Raw genomic sequence first — 24,916 nt, forward strand, 5'->3', positions numbered from 1 at the left:
TTAAGCTACTATAGGTATAAGGTATATACATGTAACATTTTGTTTAGATAAAAATAAAATATATTGTAATAAACCTAACTCCCAAGCATTTAATTTTTCTACCATACTTAAATCATTAAGTCATTGACTCCATTAACCGGCGTGTGAGTCGAAAAGACAAATTTTTTTCTGTGTGTTAGCAGTACATAATATATATATATATATATTATTATATTATGCATGTGCAAATTGGGTCCAGTTGTTTTAAGTCTAATATAAACGAATGAGCCAATTAATCGCGAGTCCAATAAGCGGCGAACACTGTATTATAAATTATTAATATTAGGTATTATACTGACTTTTGAGAAGTACCTATATGTAATAGGTATGCAGTTCACGCTGTTCCTTTCCCCACTCAATAGTTAGGTAAACTTAAAAAATGGCGTAGGTGTTACATTTGCTATAGTTTTCAATATATGATGTATGAATATAAAATAATAATCGAATCGGTTCAAATAATATAATATTTTTTTTACAAATATGAAATATAGGTAGGTACGTATAAAATATGAGCTGAATTGAAATTATTTATAATATATTATTATATATAATATATATAGCCATGTAGGTACCTAATTATTTGCCCTTTATAGGCTTTAGGTATACTGACAATTGGTCGTGCCTATAATAATGAGCGCCTGGTAAAATAAAGACTGCCGCTTGTTGGTAAAGGAATACACAGAATAACGATTAGAATGAGGTAAATATTTGAAATATTTTAAATCCTTATTTATTATTTATTCATACATCTGGAACAAAATGTACCTATAATTGAGACTTGAACGAGCATAAATTATGTTATTTGATACCTGTTATTATTATTTAGTATTATTAGGTATAACTAATTTATTGAAATCATACTGAATTAAATTTGTTCTTAAAGTTATGTTGAACTGCCGAATTGTTTAATCGCAAAGCTGCGTGGTTTATTATTTTAATTTATTAATTTCAAGTGACTGCGCGCAAACCGCTGGGTAAACGGCCAAACCAAAACGAAAATGTCCGGTCGAACGTTTGCAGCGCCATCAGACCCGCGGTGGCCTATACGACGTGCTCGAAAAGACTCGTAAAAACGTTCTATATCTATAAATAATACGTGTATACGCATACGTAGAATGGACGCAGAGGGGCGGCGATGGCAGTTTTAAAATAGGACCGCGTTTCGGTGACTTTGACGCGTGGGGGCCGTCGCGCGGCGCAGTGAAAAAAAAATCGATATAGGCACATGCGACCGCGTGCGATAATTCACGAGCCGCGGCGGGTAATTCTACGCGGGGGCCGAAATCCCAACGGCTGTCACGGTCGCCACCGCCGCCGCCGCCGCCTCGCACCCCTCCGATTGTCAGTGCGGCGTGACGTCACCGGGCCAATGCTGACCGTGCGGTGGGGCGGGGCGCCGGCCTGCCGGTCCAATCGGGGCCCGGCGACCCGTTCTCCCCCACCCGGTCGGCGGCCCGGGACCCGTTTCCCGACCACCGCTGCCGCGTCGGTCTGGTTCCGCGTCAGTCTCTAGTCCGGTGTCGCGCGATAACGTCCGCTCGACCTTTCTCCGCGCGTTTCGCTCGCAGCCGCCCAGCCGCCGTGTCAGTTGCCCGTGCGTTCTCAACCCGTTCCGCAGTGTTCCGTGCGGGTTCTCGCTTTGTGTGTTGTGCGATTATCGCGTTCGTCGTTGTCACTGCAATTTTTTTCGTCGAAACTATTATGCTCGTCGGCGATCGTCCGTGGTGGTAAGTACCTAACGAAATATAATAATATACAAATATATATATATATATATATATATATACAATAATGGCTATAACATATATATAGATATATACATTATTAATTATTTATTATGTCGACGACGTCACGTGAGATTTGCCGTGCCGCCGCCGTGTTGCGTAGTTTGAGTTCAGGAAAAAAAAAAACCGTCAACACGGCGGCGGCGGCCGTTTGTGTTGTCTATTTCGACAACGGTGAAAACTCGTGCACCGACGCGAAACGGCAACGTCGCACACGCTGGCGGTTCCCCTCTATCCGATTGTGCGTGTGCGTTTACGTGTGCGCGTGTGCGTGTGTGCGTGTAGCGCATGTGAAACCCCGACATGGTCTCGTGTGTAATATAACGCTACCTCCCGCCCCACCCGCCCGTCCGTCGATTTGCTCACCGCGCCGCTCATACGCCGCCCGGTCCCGCCGCGCTCATTCACTCGCCGCCGTTACCCGCGGGTTTCCTTCCTCCCTTCACCGCGTCACGCTCTCGTCCGCCGCCGTGCCCATTCAATGAAGGCCAATTTATATCCCCCTAATATTTTTCCTCTCTCTCTTTTAGTCTTTCACCCCATTCTCTTTTTCACTCTTTTCCGTCACCCCTCCCCCCTCGGCGCGTATACTGTGTGAGGCACCGGTCGACTTTTTGTCAGTATAGGTCTGTTGCCTATCCTTTTTTTTTTTTGTAAATTTTTTTTTTTTTTCATTCCCTTTCGCAATCAAACGGTTTTTCCTCCCCACCCCCGACGCGCCGCGGACCGGTTGTTGCCGTGGGAAACTCTGAACACTACAATAGTGCACAATATATATATATTATTGTATTATATTATACAATAATGTGTTTTAGACTTTAGTGTATGCTCTCTTTGTATACATAAATAATTATATATTATATAGGCGGGTGCGTAAATATATTATAAATTATAATCTAACCGCATTAAATATTTTTAATTTAATTTTATTATACCTATGAATTATGTATGTCTTGTCAAATGTCAACACACTATCTGCGCTATATCGATATTTAAGTCACCGAGTCTATACAGAAGCACAAATTGGTTATTGTTGTATTTTCCTTTATTATTAGTTTTTAGCAATTCATGCAAAAACTTAAATTATTATTATTATACATTTATTAATAATTATATATACCTACGTTTTACACAGCTATATTATATCGATAAGATGATAACATATCGTATACGTAGGTATACGGTATATATAGGTCGTCGTCGGGAAGGGGGAGTTGGTTGTATTATACTCGTTCGTTTCGGGACCGTCTCTTTTTTCTCTCTTACTCTCTTTCCCCCTCTCACTCTTTCTGTGTCTCTCCATCACTCTTTATCTCACACAGTTGGTAACACTTTTACCCCATGGTGCGGCGTCTGTGTCGGCCGTCGCTAGTACACGTGACGGAAAAAGACATGCGTTTTCCTGATGGTGATGTCTATATATTTTATGATTATTGGCGCGGTAGGAGGGACACTGATTGTATCTGGCGGTAGCGTTTGTGTGTAATTCAATGACATTAATACGGGTCGTCCTTTTATTATTTATATACAAATGTGTATTGGCAGTAATAATTTTTTTTATTAGATGACATATAAAAAATAAAAATGTTTGGCAGAAAGAAAGAAGTTATAATCATCAACGTTTTGACTTATTATTTTATGCTCTTTTTGAAAGTTGGTGTTAGACTCGCATATATTGGTACCTATATTCTTGACATTTTATACATTTAAAACTCTACAGTGGCCTCTAAAAAGTGAGTTACATAATTATTATGTGAATATTGGGTTAGTATCATTGTACGTACTCGGCGACGACCACAAGTATATATTGTTATTATATAATTTATAACATTAAGAGGCACTATATATAGCCGTATGTGTTTTCTCTGTCTTGCAAACTTATACAGTATGGCAAATTTTTGTTTAGTAGAATCGATTTTAAGTTGTCAACTTTAATATTAGAGTGGATTGACCTATTATAAAAGTCAAAGGCAAGAACCTTATCTGTGCTTGAGTGCTGGACTTTTTTTCGATATTTTAATTTTTAACTTAATATTTACAATACTCATATCTTGCTTAAAAATAAAACATTGAAAAACGGCTAACGCTTGGATACAGTCGATACAGAATATAATCTTTCCTTTAACTTTGATAATAGGTCTATAATTATGCTAGCAACACAAAAATTTTTTTACAGAACAATTTACTATGTTGTGTATTTGTAAGACGGTGTCAACATAAATGTGTGTAGCGTCATCTAAAACAGAGACACAGATGACATTATTATACACTATAATATTATACGCGTTTTTGTTATCGTGTTCGGTTTTACTTTTCTATATATATTATTATATCACACTATACATGCAACTATCATCTCTGTTAGAAGTTCAAAAATACGAAATTGCTAAATAATATTTTGGAACATGTTCCAGAACTATAAATTATCACGCCCGGTTTTTTTCTCCGTAGACCGTCGTATCTTAATTTGATTTTTTTTTATATTTACTCCCCTCCGTATTGCATTCTTCAGGGCCCTAAAAACAACCGGTTTCCCATATACATTTATATATGTATACATACATACATACATACGAGTACATGCATTGCTCTATACGTGCACACAGACGATAAACGAACCCCTCTTGTATACAGTGTGCTTGTTTCCCGTTCCGGAAATTATGGATAAACAAAAGGTGCAGCCCCTATTGATACTCTCACCGCGCTGTGTACCTACCTATAGTGTAGACCTATATATATATTTATATATATTATACATATACTCATTGTGTTCTCACATAGACGTACAATCGTTGACATGTGAAGCAAGAGGAAAAATGTATTTGAAAATCGTATGTATGTGATGTATATATAGGTACACAATACTATATGATATCCCTACTAGGCCGCCGCTGTTGTCAATATGTGTGTTGTGTTTGCAGTTGCCGCCAAAATAAGTATTTTGCATGTCAATATAATATACGAGATTGTTCTCATACATAATATATTATTATGCAAACTATAGAAGGACATCATTGTAATTTTTTCACACGATTATTTCTCCCTTTTATATACTTATTAGTTATTGCATTCCTTTACTCTTGTTATACACAACCGTATGGCAACAGAGTGGATACCTAGTAGGTAATTATCTTAAGTACAGTGCGGACATTACTTACATTTTCCGTTTATATATAATTTTAAATATTATAATATATGTATACAGTATACTGTGAAGGCAGGAAAAATACATAAGGATTAGGTTTTGATACCCTATATATACTAAATTTCCGTCCGTATATATAGTACCATATAAGGAACTATATCTGTCAGATTCGTTTACCTTTTCATCTTCAATATTATATATCAAAGGCTCTTTTAAATTAATATTACACTTTATATCAGTGGTTCAGTATTAAATAAGAAAAATTAAATAAAAATAGTTTCAACCTAAACATAGATATTATACATAAGGTTTTGTTGAATTACCTTTCTTCACTTTATTGACGCCACCACATTATTATATCGAATTCATATATTACGAATAATAAGTGCGACACCTACAACAATGGTCTATACTATATATACCTATAGGTATGTATCGCATTAAAGTATTAAACTATATACATTCATTTTTATTTTATTTTTATCTAAGAAAACCAGAGATTTTCGCCTTTTTTAATACCTTGAGAAATAGGCATTATATAGAACAATAACGGGTGAAACCGGTTTATCGGTTTTTTCTCTATGTATCACCTGGACTTTCCTATATTAACACGCATAAGGAAACCTTATGTGTCCTTATCTTCTTTCCCCATGATGGGTATGTTCAGTCACTATGAAAATGCTTGTCAGGGCTGTTGTTGGCGGATATTCTTATTCCTGATGCAGTCGAATGCTTTTATCCCTCTCGAATTATAACGGACGTTAAGTATTTTACAGAGAATAAATCGATAATAAAAAACCACTCGCCTTATTATTGCCTATTATTATTATTACTTCAGCTGAGACTTCAGTAAAAAAAAATCCCAATATACGATATTAATCTTATACCTGTTTATACATTTATACCTACTTGGTTTATCTTTACATGCGTATTGATGCCATTGACTTGTCGCGTAGTCCACAACAACGTATAAAGACTATAAAGGTCGATGATTTTCCTCTATTGTGCAGTGCGTGTACATAAGCGCACGCGTTTGAATATAATATATTCTCAAGGTGTATATTAATGAACCGATTGCCATTGGCTATTTTTATTTTAAATTATCCGACTGTACAGACCGTTTGTCATTGAATGTGCGGCTACCATTAAATACAAAGAAGAAAAAGTATACGTATATAACGGGCAAGGTTAACGTCTTATTTACGTGCATACTATACACGCACATAAACGAATCAGAATCCGATTTCATTGAAAAATCGTCCTCGTTAATGTTGTATGTGTACATCAAGCGTCGATGAGACTCTTCGGCCAAAAAGTTACCCATTCACTATATACCTTATGTACAACTTGTGAGCGATATGCCTTCAATTAGTTCGACTATAGTCTATAATATAGCTATATAGTACATATGTATATAGAGTTTTTTCATTCTCGTACACTACTTATAATATAGAAGTTTTCCTTTTTCCTTATACCTGAACTTGTGTGCTTAGGGTAGTTTCACCCTATGTCCCTTCCATCTCACGTGTTTATACACACATACAGGGATCGTCATTAGTTCGGAAACTACCCTACCGGATATATATAGTTTCTTTATTTTTTTTTACTCCCTCTGAAAACGCACGGTGTATGCGATAGGTATTATTCAGCAGGTACATGTACAATGCATAAGATATTATTTATATAGGGATTTTATACAATAATATTTGTTTTGTATATACAAATAATATAATAGAATTATAATTTAATTAACTTCATTTTTGTATTAATTTACAGAATTGAAACCGTAGTTCTGATATATTGTCATCATCGTCATCATCATGTCGTCATCGTCGTCGCCTCCGTGGCTGCTGCAAAAATTATTCGGCGATCCAGTCGTGCCCTGCATAGGTGGAAGAGTAAAACTGACTGACGTTAACCGTCAACTAATTTGCGTCTTATGCCGTGGATATTTGGTAGACGCTACTTCCATCGTCGAATGTCTTCATTCTTGTAAGTATATTAAGTACCTATTATAGACATAATAAACTATTTATCATAATAATCTGTAATAATTTTAAGTCTGCACATTTATTGTACTCAATAAATTTTATAAAATAATACTTGTAAGATACTTGCACAAAAATATACGGACACATTGTCTTATAGTACATAATGTACTGTACATTCTATAATTATACAGGGATCATTTCCCCAAATACTTGGTGTACTAATGCACAATATAATATGTGTCTTCATGTTCTCATCTTTCTGTATGGTTTGTCATATCGATGATGATAAGAAGTCAATACAAAGAATAAAGAACAATGGCACTATTGTTTTTTTTTTTTATGTAAATATTAAGTATAGGTATATATATACTGCAGGGTGTAACGGGACTATTAAACAAATATAGTAACATTTGTAATGGAAGTTTGTTAAATAGTCTTGTTACACCTTATATATTATATAATAAATTGATATTTAACTGTTTGATTGTATACCAATATTATTGTCACCATTAAATCCCTAAACAATTTGTCACCCAAAGTAATGTTACCGTCTCACTGACCTTTTACTGTAGTTAAAAAAAAAAATTAAATATATTAATACAATCACGCTTTTATGACGTTTCGTGTTTTGTTAGCATTTTCAATTTACGACATAGGATAATTGTATAAAATTGTAAAAACTCAAAAAAATTGTCACTGCAGACGACTGTATAACGTATTAGCATATATAAAATAATACAGTTATAATATAATCACAGTTTTTGTGTTGGGTTTTCACCGGGTAAACATTGCATGTTTCAATTAAGAACGTCTCGTTAATGAATAAACTATGTCAATGAGGCATCTGAGATTCCTCATGTGTATGGGAGTTTTTTCAAAAAGGGCTACACGCATAGAAAACGTTACACAAAAGCCGCGTGCCTTATATAGTGTTATCCATTGACAAACCGTCCCCGGTCATATTATTATTTTACAGCTTTGTGTATCTAAAGGTTCGCGCAGTGTCGTTACGTACAGTGAAAACTGAAAAGAATAATTAAAAAAAAAAAAAAAAAAACACGAAAGAACAACCGTTGTGTATTATATTTTCCAAATCCGGGGCAACGTTAATTGTGCGCGTAAAATATACAGTTGCATGTACGCGGTTATACCCCGTAATATTGCATACAATTATATTATGTAAAACAATTTCCGTATACTTTTCCTGCGAAATTCCCGTGCACGTTGATGGATATTAAGATTGGCGAAGGCGCCGCGAGTGCAAGTCGGACGGGCGCAGCGGCGTGGTGGGTGCTATTTCGAAAGTAAATTCGTCGCACGCGGACGGAGAGGGGTTGACGACACGACGTGGGTACGGTGTGATTGATTGCCTACTGTGTGCGGTATGCTTATTGCAGCGGCGGCGGCGGCGGCGGCTCTCGTGTTACGTACCCGTAGTCGGTCTCGTCGACGACGCGCACCGCGTGTATAGTAAAAGCGTAGACGGTAGAGCTGCTGCTGTTGACGGCGCGCGCGTTTGTGTGTGTGTGCGACGTTGCCGTTGTGCCGGTATGTTTTGATCGGCGAAACGACAACGGCGCTCCGTAGTAGAAGTGTACCGCGCCCGCGCTCCCCGCACACCGTTACGAGGAAAACACAACAAAAACCATCTGTGCGGCGTTCCCTCCGAACGTCAGTCTCTCCCCACCGCTCTCGTTCACTATAATAATAATATATTCCGCCGCCACACCACTACTACTACTACTAACCTACGGCTCGTAAATTCGGCGCAAAGACCTGTGTGCATCGTTCGTCGTCGTCGTCGTCACCGCCGCGTTCGGTACGGGCCCGCTGCTTGCCGCTTCGGCGTGGTGTCCCCGCGGGGCGATGCGAGAGGGGATATTCTTCCGTCCGTCCGTTGTCCGCTCCGCTGCCGCGGCGTTCTGTGCGCCGGCTATGGTACGCCTCTAATTGGACGACGACTGCGTCGGCGGCGGTGGCGGTGGCGGCGGCGGCGGTGAGGGACCGTGAAAAACGTTTTCGGATTTCTCTCGCAACGGGTCCGCGGGCCGGGCGGGCGGGTAGTGGATAAACCGACGGCGCGCACCGTCGGTGGGCGGACGGGGGACACAGAGCGGTGGGTGGAATGACGACCCCGCGAGTGCGCACCGACGCTGTATAATATACTATTACGATATTATTACTCCTCCGCTCCGAGCATCAGCCTTATTCCGTCATGATGATGATTATTATTATTATGGGGTTTTTTTTCGGTCGACGATTTTTTTTCACACTTCATTAACGCCGAGTTCTGGGTCAGGAAATGTTTTTATTATACGTTCTGTACTTCTATATAAAATCAATTTTCTAGCTACATTTATGGTATACAAGCATTATGAAATCAGATTAGACCTTCTTCGTAGATAGAAACTGAACTGTGTATGTAGTGCCTGAAATGAGTTACAGTAGACTATAGGCTAGTTACATATAGAATCGACATGTTTGTTCAATATTGCCATATACCTATAACCTTTATTTAAAAATCAAAAGAGCATACAATTATTTTACTTTTGTCTTCCATGTGTAGATGTTCACTAAAATGTATACGATGAACTCACGATTCACAATAATCTATTAGTACTATAAGTAATACGTATAATATAAACTAAAATTTGAAGTGTTGCTACCGCGATTGTTCAATTTTCTAATTGAATAAGAGATAAACATGTGTCGGTTAAAAAATAAAATTAATAAAGTTAAAATAATTTCTAGTTATCTTGAATTTTAGTTTAATTTGGTTTTAGTTTTAAATACAAAATGAATATAAAAATTACCTGTATACATGATACATCTATGTAGTTAGGATATAGAAATGTATAGATTGTTTCATATAATATATATAGTTATTTGAAAAACATAATATAGGTATATGCTGTTTAAAATTTTTACTTTTGACGTATATTATTTCCAAATAATAATAATTTAACAATAGGAAATTGTAATTCCTATAATGTTAAATTGCATATAATGATAAGTGAAAGGTAATTAACATATATTAAATCTATTTAAAGTTTTAAAGTAATGATTAGACTTATAGGTTATCCACCTATATTATGACATTTTCCGTTGGTATAAAACATTTTAGCCGATTGAATCGGCTTGTTTGACCGATAAAATTAACCATTGCGTGTAGATGAGACCGTGTCGTCGTATATAATATAATGATGTGTGAACTCAACATAATATAGAGCATTATATATATATATATATATGTTTATAAGAATCGACCCATTCCACTTCAAAACGTTCGTTTAATAAAACCAGCGTTTTTTTCTTTGATATATTTGAATTTCAAAGTCGCCAGGCAGATTTCATTAAAATATTCCCCGGTTATGCATACCGAAACGCTTAAGGCTGAACGCGTGTACATCACATGCGGAGGAGGGTAAAACTTTGAATAATACTATGAGCAAAACTTGGTCGATTAACCAGTGACAATATGCTAATCGCTTCGAATTTTCAGTCGGATTTTCACTTCATTTGTATGATAATAACACTGCGAATTTGTCGTGCAGATTCATTTAAATTCTAAAAAAAAATTTTTTTTTTATACTTCTATTTATATTTAAGTACTTATTTTATACCTATTATATTTATTTACGTTTGAAATTTTTGGAACTAATAACGTCAAACAATATATACCATACTTACTAAATAAATATAATATATGTTTTTACAGTTTGTCGGAGCTGCATTGTACTGCATTTGGATAAGAATAATTTTTGTCCTATATGCCGAGAAGATATTCAAAACAGCAAAGTTCTCAAGTAAGTTTAAAATTGAATTGTTTTCTTACTTAGAAACATTTACTCTAAGCAACATGCCTCTATACAAAAAAATATTTAGATAGTTATATAATTCTCACTCTCTTCTATCTCTCTCTTATTTTTAATATTATATATATTGTGTATAGGTACCTTATAGTAAGTATCATTTTTCTTTTTTAAACTATACAATCAATAATAAATGGTTCATAAATCATGAATAAATGGTATGTTAATATATTCAAATCTAATTAATACATAATTTCTCCAGTGTTCTATTTTTATTTTAAAGTATGTACATATGTAAGAGATATGAAACCTACCCCACACGATTGTATTTTTCGTCATTACTTCGCTATATTTGTTGAACTCATGTTCATTTTATTCACGCGTGTACCGTTTGAGATTACGAGGGTAGGCGCTTAGAGATACTTATATACGTATAACACATACTTTATATATAAATAATATTATGCATATTGCTCATACTTCCCGCTGGTTTTTACGGCTGTAATAATAATAATAAACCCACATCGAACTTATATAGCTATATAGGCTGTATATACTTATTGTAGTATAAACGCTGTGTATCCAAATATAATATTCTAAACCAATAAAAATATAAAATTTAAATCTTTTTTTAAATTTTCTATACTCGCATGTACAATTTCTTAAAAATATTTGAAAAATAATTTATTGTTAATAAAAAAAAAATAGTGCATAATTTTCTATGAAGATATACTTACCATTTCAATATAGTTACTTATCAAACTAATATTAATGCTTTAAAAGTTTATTGTATATATTTCCCATTTGACACAGTGGGTGACTTTTGGAAAAGAGCAAACTTATTCATATAATATGCATTGTGAAAAAGAAGCGTATAATGTCTACGAGACAAAAGCATTAGGGTCCAAGTTATTTACCCGAGGTGACGAGAAAAGTTTTAATGGTTACGAGGATTACTGTAAATCTTACGAAAAAAATCGAAAACAACTGTCATATTATATGATCGTAGTGTGAATAAACTTTACAAATCTAAAATTCATAACACGTGTTTATAATATAATGTATAGATATTTATAATATTGCATTATTGCATTATTATTAGAAAAAATGCATTTATTCTCTATATAGCTAAGTACTATAACTCGTACTAGAATATATACACAATATATTATTTAAATTAATAAGTCTATCTAATATAATTAATTTTGTTCACAAATAAGTAGGTATTATTCTTATAACTGACTTGGTATTTTTTTTTAAGTATCTATAATAAGTTTATTTATATACATAATTATATATATATAGGCAATAGGCAGGTATTTACTATTGTACTGTTGTTCCTATATATTATATTTTTAAATGCGTAGAAGTTGTACTGCCATACAAAAAAGCGATAATAGGTAACGTTAAACATAAAACATAATATTTTATCCATGTTTTCATATCAACTATAATAATCACCTTTGACTTTCACGATTCGAACCGTATACGTTTACTCTTATAGATATATATGTTTTGGCGTTTCATTTGATACAATATTTCTGTTATTATGAAAGTGACGTGTATTCGATGAATATCGTTAACAAATAAATTAAAGTCAAGAAAAAATACGAAAAGGGTTAAATATAAAAAAATAGTTTCACGTGTTGTAGTATAGTGTTGTATATTATAATGTATATTGTGTAGCGTATATATTATAATTTATTTATATTAATATCTTAATATTATATAGTTTACCTATATAATATCTATAGGTAAATTGTATGTATCGTAGTTACGCGTACACGTAAAATATTTGAATGTCTGAGCGAGTAACACGCACACAACAACCCCCCACACACATACCTGTGTCGCCGTGATTTCACGGTTCGCGTAACGTGCGACAGTCGCCGCCGCTGGGCTTTTCTCGCGGGAAAAGTGTTACGGTACGGTGAGCGGTGTTTGTATGTATGTGTGTGTGTGTGTATGTTTATGTTGGCGGCAGACGCGCACACGTATAAATATGTACGGGCGGCAGTGGTGGCGGACGGCGGTACACTATACGGCAAAGTCGAGTTTCCCTACCGCGCTGGCGGCGCCCGTGTCAATGGCCTCTTTCTCTCTCCGGCGTTGCCGTATTCGCCGCCGGTTTTCGTGTCGTAAAAAATAAAATAAAAAAATTGCAGATAATATATAGTGAGCGTTATATTCGACTATTCGAAATCGTCCTAGTCATTATATTATATACGTACGTATGTATTATTATTTTATCAGTTTAGATAGTGTGTGAGAGAGAGCAGGCTGGGAGACATGGGAGAAAATAACAATAGCACTTCATTCATGTATATATATATTGCACGCTTTGCTCGCAGTTGTGCGGTCGGTACGTATATTTCGGATTTTCGTGTCCATTGCGTTGCTTGCCCCACATATACGATTTTCTTTTTCGCGGTCGTTGCCGAATCAGCTGTTTTACAACACGAAATTTCGGGAAAGTTCCGCACTTCCTCTGCGTATATATATAGGTACCTAGTACCGCAGATGTATTTTATATTTCTGAAATTGGTTTTACAAGATAGATTTTTCGCTGTTTAAACATTTATATCACATACAATTTACACTTCATTTTATTTATCTACACAGATGAACTACAATTCCCGCGTTCGAAGTTCATGTTTATTATTATCGCGTCGTCATTATTCTAGTCCGCGCTCGTATAAATTGTCGGCGCGTTCGCGTTTAAATAACGATAGAAAACATTGCATGTATAATTCGAAAATTGTTAATCGAATTTCATTACACGCGCGTTTGGTATTCGTTAATTGTACACAACAATCACTCATACAAAAAATATACTATATGCATTAATACAATAATACCCTTCGTACGTATACATTAATATTATATATATACAAATATATTATGCTCGTAAGAATAGTGCACCACGCACTTTTCACGATTTTTATTTGTGCTCATATCATCAACCACTATTTTTTTTTCAACAACAGTATGAACTATTGGACTATTATATTTTACACGTAGGTATATATCTAATAAATGGAAAATAATTTCGGAATTCTTGAGTCACCTACACACTAACCTCCGCAGGGTTGGTTTTTGCGTAATTAGTTTTTGTTTCTTACATTGTAAAAAGTCGTCGTTGTGTGGGTCCTTTTCATTTAGTCTGTTTAGACCACCCATCACGTATACTGAGCTTATTATATTTTAATGAAATAAATAAGATAATCAATTAAATTCAATATTTTTTTTAGAAAAATCTTTACAAACAAAAGTGGAGCAGTGAAACAAAATGATACAATTATGCTGTTCTTTGGTATAATAATTATATATGTTTACGCTTGTGTTATAATTAACTGTAGGTATACTTAATGAATTTCACTGGTATACTTATTATCTACATTTAACCTAAATGCAAGTTCGTCATATTCTCGAGTGTAACATTTTAAATTGTCCATTTATTTTGTGCACTATAGAAGATATTATATTAAAGAGAAGAAATGCCATTTCCGTTCTTATATATATATAAATTAAGTATTAACAAGATAACAGAAATATACCGTAAATTTGGTTATTGTTATAGTAATAACAGGAATAATCTAGGTTTTGTTTTGTTTACTATACATTTTCCGCTGTTGCTGTTCTCACCTTTATATTCTTATATTATATGTATTATATATTAGATATTTATATACATTTATACATTCCTTATTTCAATTATTCCACGTAGACATATTTTTATTCCGGTAAACCTTTTTTCATTTATACAATCGTGTTTTAAGTGCTGTAAGAACCAGTATAGGTTTTATTTGTACGAATAATTTTAAGGCTTGTTTGAAAGTTAGCAGCGACGCGAAGGTTTAAAAGTACATAATAAAGTCATAATATATAGTAAGAAGAAAAAACTCATAGTAACCTTTTGACTGAAGGATTAAAGTACCCAATTTAATCTTAGACATAATAATTTTTATTTTATAATATATTTTTTATTGCACAATGTTATACAAACCTACATTTGTATATGTAACTACGTGGTTTATGAATATCTAATTTTACGTAAATATATCTAAAGATATTAAATATACTCTATACCGTCATATAGTTAATATTATTTGTATTAACTATAAATATCTATAGTAACAACTTATTGTGACAATTTTATAAAAATTTATATGTGTAAGTTTATGTGTAATATTATTTAAAAGTCATATAAAGTTATATGTATAAACAATTTATTACTGCAGTACCTAATCACATTGCAATAAAAAAAATGTCAGTTACAAAATAAAAGCTGATGAAATGTACCTACATATAGATAATTGAATACACTTTAGTATGTAGGACTATATATATATATTACAATAATATATTATCCCTTTATATGTTATTATGTAAGAATAGAATAGGGAATCATAGGTGTATAATATATTGGTCCATTCCCTATTAGTTACCGCTTCTTCTTACTGATTTTGTTATTGAATGAAAGCCCTCTCCACAACATAGTTTATTTAGGTCATTCGATTAAATATAGCTGGGAAAATAATGCATGCAAATTTGTATGCAAAATATGAATAAACATATTCAAATAAACATATACCTATACGTATACGTTCATAAGTGAAACCTACTTTTAAGCAAACGTAAAACTTGTGGAGCATATTTGGACGAATGCCAATATTATGCATTAAATTTGGTCATTATAAAATTTAAAATTCAGTAGCTTATAATAGATTTTTTAATAAAAAAAAAAAAGTCCAGTTTATATTTTATATGTTAACAAGACATTTTAATTATTAGCTTTAAGGAAACTATAATAATCATAATATTCATCCTATACCTGTTTGTGTAGATATAAAATTTATTTGTAAACTAGTCAATATAATGTGTTAATGTAAATTGTATGTAATAAAATTTTTTATTTTCACAGGCCTGATAAAGCATTACAAGACATCGTGTACAAATTAGTCCCTGGGCTATATCATTCAGAAATGAAACGTAGACAAGAATTTTATCAAAAACATCCTCACAGAGGTAATATATTTTTATATCTTGTGATTTTGTGAGATGTTCAGAAATTTATATTTTATATTTTTATTTTTCGTACAGACATGCATTTACAACCGGAATGTCGGGGTGTTAGCGTAGATCGAATCGTATACACTGCTGATGAATTAATTAGCCTCTCATTGGAATACTACGATAAGTAAGTGTTATACAAATTAACGATAAAATTGATTATGTAATATGATTAGGAGTAATAATGTTACAATCGTACAATTCTAAATAAAATTTGTATGATTTTAGTTATGTACACATCACAATCATTATTGATTTTGATTTTCATGTATTTCTATATTTATTTAAAATTTATAATTATAATTTTAAAGATATAATAGTTAAATTTTTATAATATAATTTATATAAGATTTTAATATGAAATCTATGATAAAATATCGTCTCATCATCAACAAAGTATTGCATTAATCTGGTTAGTAAGTAGTATTTCAAGTATTTGTATTAGATACTCTATATTGTTGTACTCGACATAATTGTAAAAATTATTTTAACTTGGATGTTACGAATATGGGGTGTATATTGATACCTATACTATAAAAAAAACTTCTTTAACCCTGTGACCACTGATCTGCAGAATCTGCTGTACGTGGTGTTTTCATAAATAGACAAGTGATAATTTTAACTGTCGAAGTATTCTAATGGTATACCTATAATATATTCAGATATACGCTGTGGTTTAGGTGACGAACGACTGTTTAGTAGTGTTATGTGTGCGGAGAGGGGGAGATAATTACTGCAGGTTATCCCAAATTTATCCCAAAAACTTCCCAAATCGGCAAATAATAGGAAATTTTCCCGGTAGAGGTTGTTATTTATAAGTTTATAACCAAAAAATGACATTTTATTATTATACATTAGGTTATCTAAAATATTTAATCAGGCATTTAACCTTTATTAAATAAAATGTATTTTTCCCTGTGTATTATTATTATATCGGATATATTGTATAGTTACATGCAGTTAATTATAGAATATACGTATACAAGTATTTGTCTAACCTTAAATGATTATTCAATAATATAATTTATAATAATTATACCATACATATACTTACCGATTTTGTGTATAGGTATATTTATTATGTATGAACTGCTGTAATTGGCTACATATGGAGGCACCTAAATAAAAAAAAAATTTTAAGTAATTCAGTATTTTAATTGTTTGTTTACCCATAAGGGCCTTTACAAATATTACAAAAGATAAACGATTTTAGTAAGATATTAAAAAACTACTGAAAATAAAACTTTAGGGTTAAGAAAATATTATAGGATTTCTTAAAAAAAATAAAATTTCAATTTTTCGTTAATTTTGCATAATTGGATGCGTGAAAACAAATTATTAATTAGTAATTTTAAATTACTGACTTTTATATTTGAAGATATGTTATAGAATTTCTAAAACACAACATAAACAAATAGGTTATTTATATTTAAAAAAGCTATATATGGTTATACATCACTCTTCCCTTTAATTGTTGTATACAATATATATACTGATAGCTACAGGTTCTCAGTACTCATCTACGTTCAATTTATAGTGAAAAAGAGAAACAGCCCTCAAATGCATTTCCCCGCGCGTTATACATATCGATCAGGGCCCAGCACGGTTACCTTGGTTACCACGACGGGCCGGAAAACCACATTTTTCTGAGATCCTCCACTAGCAGTTTATTGTTTTCAAGATCAATTGTTAATTTGTAACTTATTATTATAGTTATTTGTTATTATATATTAATTTGATAATAAATAATAACAAAATTATTTTTTTTCTCGTTGGTATATATATATATATATATATATATACACGTTTTATTTAAAATGTATTCTTATGATTATTAATTTTAGAACTATATATACTTAGATAAAATGTAATAATTTTTCATTTATTAATTTATTATAATCTTTTCTAAATACTAAAGTTAATAGCATATACTCGTATAGTACTTTAATATAGTCACATTTTAATGTATCGCATTGATAAATCAAAAATAATAAGCAATAACGAATAAACCTAACCTATATTGTTTTATAAACCCATATGCGGTCGTAAATTTTATATTGACACGACATGATTAACTATTTAAATATGATATAGAAATTAACTTTTATGTTAATAAGGTTATGATTATCTCATATGATTTATATGTATATTTTTTTATCGATATCATTTTAATATCATTCGGTAGTTGGTCCATTTAGAGTTGTGTTATGAATGTTATATTTTGAATTCTAACATTTATATACTACGTAATTCATAAATGATTGACAGTTGTAATTTTTTCACCCCTTCGAAATTCTTATATGGAAACTATATGTCTATTGTTTAACATTTTCAACCCTTCACCGAATAATTTCCGTCCGTTTTATATTAAATGGCGATGAATATATACCCCCACCATTGAGCTCTCTTCACGTGTGGAATTTCAGGGTTTCATAATTTGATTGTCGTACGGGCCACTTATTTTCTAATCCCCCCTCCTCCACCTAACACCAAATACCATCAACTGCTACCGCTGTAGTAACGCCACCGTTGTTTTCGCTCTTCGTGTCTTTTGTATAGCACGCGATACACATGCGCGCGCCGTTGCAGCTGTTGCAACGCCACCCCGGATTGCAAACTATGTGTGTGTGCGTGTGTGTGTGTGTATATATATATATAATATATATTATCGTATCGGTAATCATTTTAAAAGGACAGGACTGTTGTAATATACATTTTTTTTAGAAAAAAATAATTTAACATAAAATCATGTGCTACATAAAATATATGATTGATACATTCTTTTTTATTGAAAACCGTTACCCACTAGATATTGATTTAAAATACATTTTTCATAAAAAGATAATATCAACTATTTGTAATAACATAATTTATTGCACAAATAATGAGAATAAGTGGTTTTTTTCATTAAATTAAATTTTAATAATAACTATATGTATATATATATATATAATATTTATAAAAGTCTAAACGTAATCATAACCTATTTAATAATTCAAAGTCATAATAAAATATAGTTTTTTTGTTATATGATTTTGTCAGCAGAAATCTATAAAAATAATAATACTTTTTAAGTTGTATATTATTATTTTTTGTTTTGTTCACTAGTGTTTGATTTAACCAATTTGTTTTACAGAGAATGTGAACAAGAAATGTGGAAAAACGTCACAGATGACAAAGGATTACAGTACAAAGTGAGAGTGAGTATTATCTTAAAAATGCATATCTATACCGAAATAATATTGTATACAATAATCAATTAATCTTTAATTATATTTTGCTATAAAAATAAAGAATTAAATATAATATCCATAATGATTGTTATTATTTTTATATTTTTTAGACCGACAAGCCACAAAGATGTATTGTGAGGAAACGGTATTTGAAGTGTCCTGCAGCTGTTAGAATGTCGCACCTCAAAAAATTTATTCGACTGAAGTATAATCTAAAACCTTGGGACAAGGTAAAAAATATTTTATTAGATCATTAATTATTTTTAATTCGTTAAAAACACATTTTTATAGCTGGGTCATTGGTAAAACTGTAAAAAAAAAAAACAATAATATTAGTGTTCAGTCCTAGTGTAGTTTTTATACAAATTGTAGGTATTTGAAAATGAATCACGCTATATTTCATTATATGATAAAATCGCAAATAAATCTTCTTCAGTCTATTGGATATACAATAAATAGCTAAATATATGTTTAATATAATTTAGAAGAATTTATGTATAATGTCTTAGCTCTTAGGAACTTACTTTAGTTGTACCATAATCATTGATAATCTTTCATGAAAATATTTTATTGTGTTTATAATCAAAAAACATAACAATGGTATGAATTACATAATTCATTTTAAGTTTAAAACCTCACATAACTTTAACGTTACTGTAGTTAACATTACCACCAGTAGTTAGTGGTCTACACGAAGTAATTACAGTTTATGATAAACATTTATAAGTATGTAGGTACAGAATAATTATAGCTCTCGTATATTTATATAGGTATTAATATTTTACTTAAAGTGAAATTTTAAATTTGGTAAAATACTTTATATCTGTACAACAGTAAAAATTTTTTTATTGCGCACCTCCTTTAAGTTGTACTTTAGTCGAAGAATACTCCAATAAAAATAGTTACTATTGACATTTGATTATTTTTATAATAATCGATAAACCCACTTAAGTTTAAATTTTACATCAACTTATTTCTTATTAATCTTAAATTTAATATCACAAAAACAGTAATCTATCAATTCTAATTCTAAATACTTAATTATGTTGTATATTATATATGTACGACCAATTAACTCATCACAAAATAAACGATATAATATAACTAAATGTTAATCTGGTATAATATATTAATTTTTTAATTAATTTTTGAAAACGTATGTACTTATATAATGTGATTTGCTTATTAATCGTATATATAAAGAAATAGTAATGTAATAAAAATAATTCATTTTGGTGGTAATAGTAGTTTTTCATTACTTCACTGTTTACTACGTTTTATTATTAATACCATTTGAAAATGACACGTGACAATGGTATGAAACAGGTTCCATTTACTCGCTACCCCAGTATTACAAGTTACAATAATGCATGCATTTTGCAACGCGTTTTCATTTATTACTTTTATTTTTTACATTACTGACACAAAACACAAATTTTATTGTAAAAAAAAATATTGTTAGTTACAACATAGTATGGCCTACACTTTCGTGAATTTTAGCAAGCAATTGGTATAACATTTTATTAAAAATGTTAATCTTTCATAATATGAAAATATATTTTGATTTGGAATAATATTGGAAAATATAATATCATACAAATTAATGCTTGTTAAAAAAATACATATATAATGTAATATGTGTATGTTGAGACAATGAAACGAGACATTTTTAAATTAAGCTTCTAATTGAAATATCGAATTTTAGCAAATTATACATAATATTTTCCCAGTCTAAGGTTTTCTAATAAGTATATTTTATATTTATTTGTTCCTTGAATAGTCCTTATTCAAAACTAACCTTTAGGTTAATCGACCAATGTATTTATAATTTAATTTCTAAAATTGATAAATAAATCCACTTATAGGGCAGATTTTTCTTTTTGAGATTTTCGCATATGTGATCTAAATTTTGAAGGTCGATTCGTCGTTCTAAATAAGCTGTTTTTTTTTCAGGTTGAATTACTGTATAGAAGAGAAAGCCTTCCTGAAGAGTACTCGATAATGGATATAGCATATATTTACACTTGGAACAGAAACGAACCTATGCGATTCTTTTACAAGATTAATGCTCGTATGATGGTGCCCGTAATGTTGTCTACAGATAAATGTAGTACATCGTTAACAGATGTCATAACCACAGAACCCGTATTATCACCGGTACCTAATACTGCCGTGGAAACGGCACCATTGTCATCACAAACTAATGGGTCGGATCTTACTTTAATTGTCGAAACGACAGAAGAAGATAAGAAAAAAACTATACCACAACTTTTGAAAGTATCTATTACTGAAGAACCAACATTAATTGAGGGAGAACAAAATTCCAAACCAGAATCAGGTCTAAACGAATCAGCGCCGATAATCGCAAGAACCGATTTATTAAAAAAAGATAGTCGATCATCTTCTCCTCCAGCAATAGTACCACTAAACCCTCCCATATCGCCAGAAGGAAGTTCGAGGAAGGAAAATGTTTCAGACAACGTGAGGAACAATTGTGCAAATGAACTATCGAAACCAAACTCCACATTGAATATAACGAAAGAAGATGATAAATCTGTCGATATTGTTGAACATCAACAAACCGGCAGTACAACTTCCGAAATACCGATGAAAAAGCTGGAAAAATTAGTTGACCAGCAACAAATGTCGCCGATTGCTGTTCCTAGTAATCCTCCGCCTTCTGCTCTGCCATTACCAAAGAAACATACTGGTGTCGGAGAATCCAAGCTCAATCTGTCCATCACGAAACTAATCATGAAGAACAAAAATGCCTCCGCTGCTGCCAAATTCGTCCCTACTCTACAGCAGATGCAACAGATCGGTATGCATACATCCATACCTAGTTTTCAACAACCACAGCAGCAACAATCTTCGTCTGTACAACCGAACGCCTATGTCCGTCCCGGATTCCCTGGTATGCATCCATTCAAGAGAACTCCAGACACGGTGCCTGTTCGGAGCCAAGCGTCTACCAATCGCCCACCTTTTATACCAGTGCGCAAGTCCTACGAGTGGAATAAGGCGAGAAGTTTGGCGGCCAAACCATTACCATCACCTGTAACAAATGCGTTGAAAGACAATAAGATGAATGAGAAGTCTGCGATGGTGGTCGAAAATCAGACCAAAAAATCGATGGCTGATAAACCTCCTGCCGCCAATAGTTGTATGTCGTCGAAAAATTCGGACGAAATAAACGCCGCGCAAAGTCTCTTAAAAGTTGGCCAAGATCTGCGGCTCTTGAAGCCGCCGACTGTTACCGACTTGCATGACAAGTACAACTGTGAATCGTCGCTACAGATCACCAAAGTCACTGAGCCAGAGACTAATCAACTGCCAGCCTCGCACGAAAATCACTCGAACTCTCAGCCAAGCCTACAGATAATGCGAGTACCAACAGCCGCAGAGAAGTTAGCGAAACCTGCAATAACTACAGAAACTAGTAACAGTAACAACAGTGGTAATACCGTGGTAGTGCCAAGCAAACCGGTGAACAAGAAACCCGTACCAAACCTGTACAGTATGCCAACAAAACGGATGAAGGAAGACCCACATATGCAACACAACAATGTTACAGATAACAATCGTATAGAAAGACGCGTGGATACGGAAAATGGCGTTTTAAGTGTGTCGCTCTTGACCGAGACTTCAAAGCAAGACATGGACGCCAAGCGTCGTGAAGTCGTGCAACCGGACGTGTCCATCAAGCTGATGACGTTCGCTACCGATTCGGTGAAGAAGGCGCCGGAACTAAGTCCAATTGGTAGCGTTGGCTGTAACAACAAAAAGAAATCGGATGAATTAAGTCCCATCGCTGGCAGTGGTGCTAACAACAAAAGGAAATTGGATGAATTGAATCCTATCGTTGATAGTTGTACTACCAACAAGAGAAAATTGGATGAATTGAATCCCATCGGTGGCAATGGTGCTAACAACAAGAGGAAATTTGATGAAGCGAGTCCCATCGTTGGCGGTAGCATCAACAAAAGGAAACAAGAAGACCCCGAACGGAAGGTGACGCCTCCGAGACTTGGACTTAATAAGGATGACGTACCACAGTTAATCGAGATCAACTCGTCGCCTTATGCTAAACTGTTACCTACTAAAAAACAGCAACCAGCCTCGAAACAGCTACAGTCATCGAAACAGCAACAGGTTACGAAACAGCAACCTGTTACAAAACAGCAATCAGCCATGAAACAGCAACCTACCTCAAAACTTCAACCAGTGACTAAAGTTTTGGACTTGTCCAAGTCTCCACCAAATGGCGTAAAAAAATTAGCGGCTACCGACGTTTCGGGCAATTGTTCTTTACCCAACTCAAAAAAATCAACCAGTCCTGGGCAAATGGTACCGCCGACAATGTCCTCAACTGCTTCGGCAGCCATCAACTCTAACCTGTTGTTCGCGGCTCAGAGACAGGCTGCCGCATTCCTATTGAAACAACATTTCGAAACATTAAACAACGGATTAATGCGTAACGGTGGCAAAGGACCCGTAGAATGGCCTCGAGCTATGTTTAATCCCGCATTGTTTGCCAGGCCACCTACTAACCTAAACAATTGAACGGGGACCTTTTATGAGTTATTATTATTATTATTATTATTGCTATCGTTTCTTTATCATCTTCATTTTCTTTTTTGATATTGCGTAGTGTACCTATCTATAGTTAGTTTAGTTATTACTTATATTATTGATTAGTAGTTATTATTTAATGTTAGTTTATACAATATGTTCAAAATGAATTATTATTTTTTTTATTCGTTATTACTAATATTTAATTTCCTTTTTTGTTAACGAGTTCGGTATATGTTATGTCAAAGCTCAAATGTAAAATTCTTTTTTTTCATGTATATAAACTGTACAAACAAGACACACATGTGAAAAAATGATGATGGCACTACATCATTATGCTATTATATTTACACTATTATATTAATAGCAGACTGGTACCCTATATTTATCGCATTATATATTTTTATAATATGTACATTTACAAATAACCCACTATATGTTACTTAAACAATAACAATATTGTATAGCAATGATATTTATTATTACTATATTTTGTATAAAACAATAAACCGAGCTATATATTATTATATTTAAACTAATGTGTTTTTTATTCTATTATTTATTACAGAGTGAGGTGTATATTTTGCGAATGTGCTGTAGCGAGCGGACAGTCCGTGATTCAAATGAGTTAAATAATTTGATTAAGTCAATTTAAGTTAAATTGATTGTTTATTTTAGTACAACATAAAAAGTACAATGTTGTGAGGTATGAAGGTACAGTGGACTCGACGGCTGTATATAGTGTATAGTATACATTTAAAAAGTGAAGTACGTACTGTGGTATTAGTTATATTTATATAATGTTCCTTTTCTTCTTCTTCGAGATCTGAGGCCCTATGATTTGGCTAACGATCTTGTACATAGTTGTTTTTCATATTTGTGAATAAATATACGATACTCGAAATGTGAGCGGCGCACTATTCGGAACATTGAATAAATCATCCCGGAATTGCAAAAGTAATTACAATATTTTCTATGATAAACAAACTTCTTAGTAATTTATATAATCGCGATCTGATTATATTAACATGCTGTTTTCATAGAATAGTGAATTGTAGATTTCTAAACCAGAAATGCTAATGTGATATATAATACTATTCGGTCCCCGATTCTTCGGATAACCACTTAGCTTAAAACCGTACAAGGACGTCAACCCGTCCTAATAGTTATTCATAAAGCTCTGAGTATCGAGAGCCCGTTACAGTGTGCAGATAGGTTCGTGACCTCTGAGAATCTGCGCTACAATAATTTGTACTTTGTCAAATCA

The 24,916-nt window shown here is 33.0% G+C and overlaps 1 protein-coding gene across 1 annotated transcript; it reads left to right on the forward strand.

Annotated features, from left to right (window-relative positions):
* The first annotated feature begins 1,531 nt into the window (after positions 1-1,531).
* LOC132922897 (polycomb group protein Psc-like) lies at positions 1,532-24,184 on the forward strand. The gene is made up of 8 exons (XM_060986643.1): positions 1,532-1,766; positions 6,745-6,960; positions 10,678-10,765; positions 15,696-15,799; positions 15,875-15,971; positions 18,981-19,044; positions 19,188-19,307; positions 21,031-24,184. Exons 2-8 carry the CDS (start codon positions 6,789-6,791, stop codon positions 23,638-23,640), a joined length of 3,255 nt encoding a protein of 1,084 aa, XP_060842626.1. The 5' UTR covers positions 1,532-1,766; positions 6,745-6,788; the 3' UTR covers positions 23,641-24,184.
* The last annotated feature ends 732 nt before the right edge of the window (positions 24,185-24,916 follow it).

The sequence above is a fragment of the Rhopalosiphum padi genome, chromosome 1 (assembly GCF_020882245.1).
Source record: "Rhopalosiphum padi isolate XX-2018 chromosome 1, ASM2088224v1, whole genome shotgun sequence".
NCBI lineage: Eukaryota > Metazoa > Arthropoda > Insecta > Hemiptera > Aphididae > Rhopalosiphum > Rhopalosiphum padi.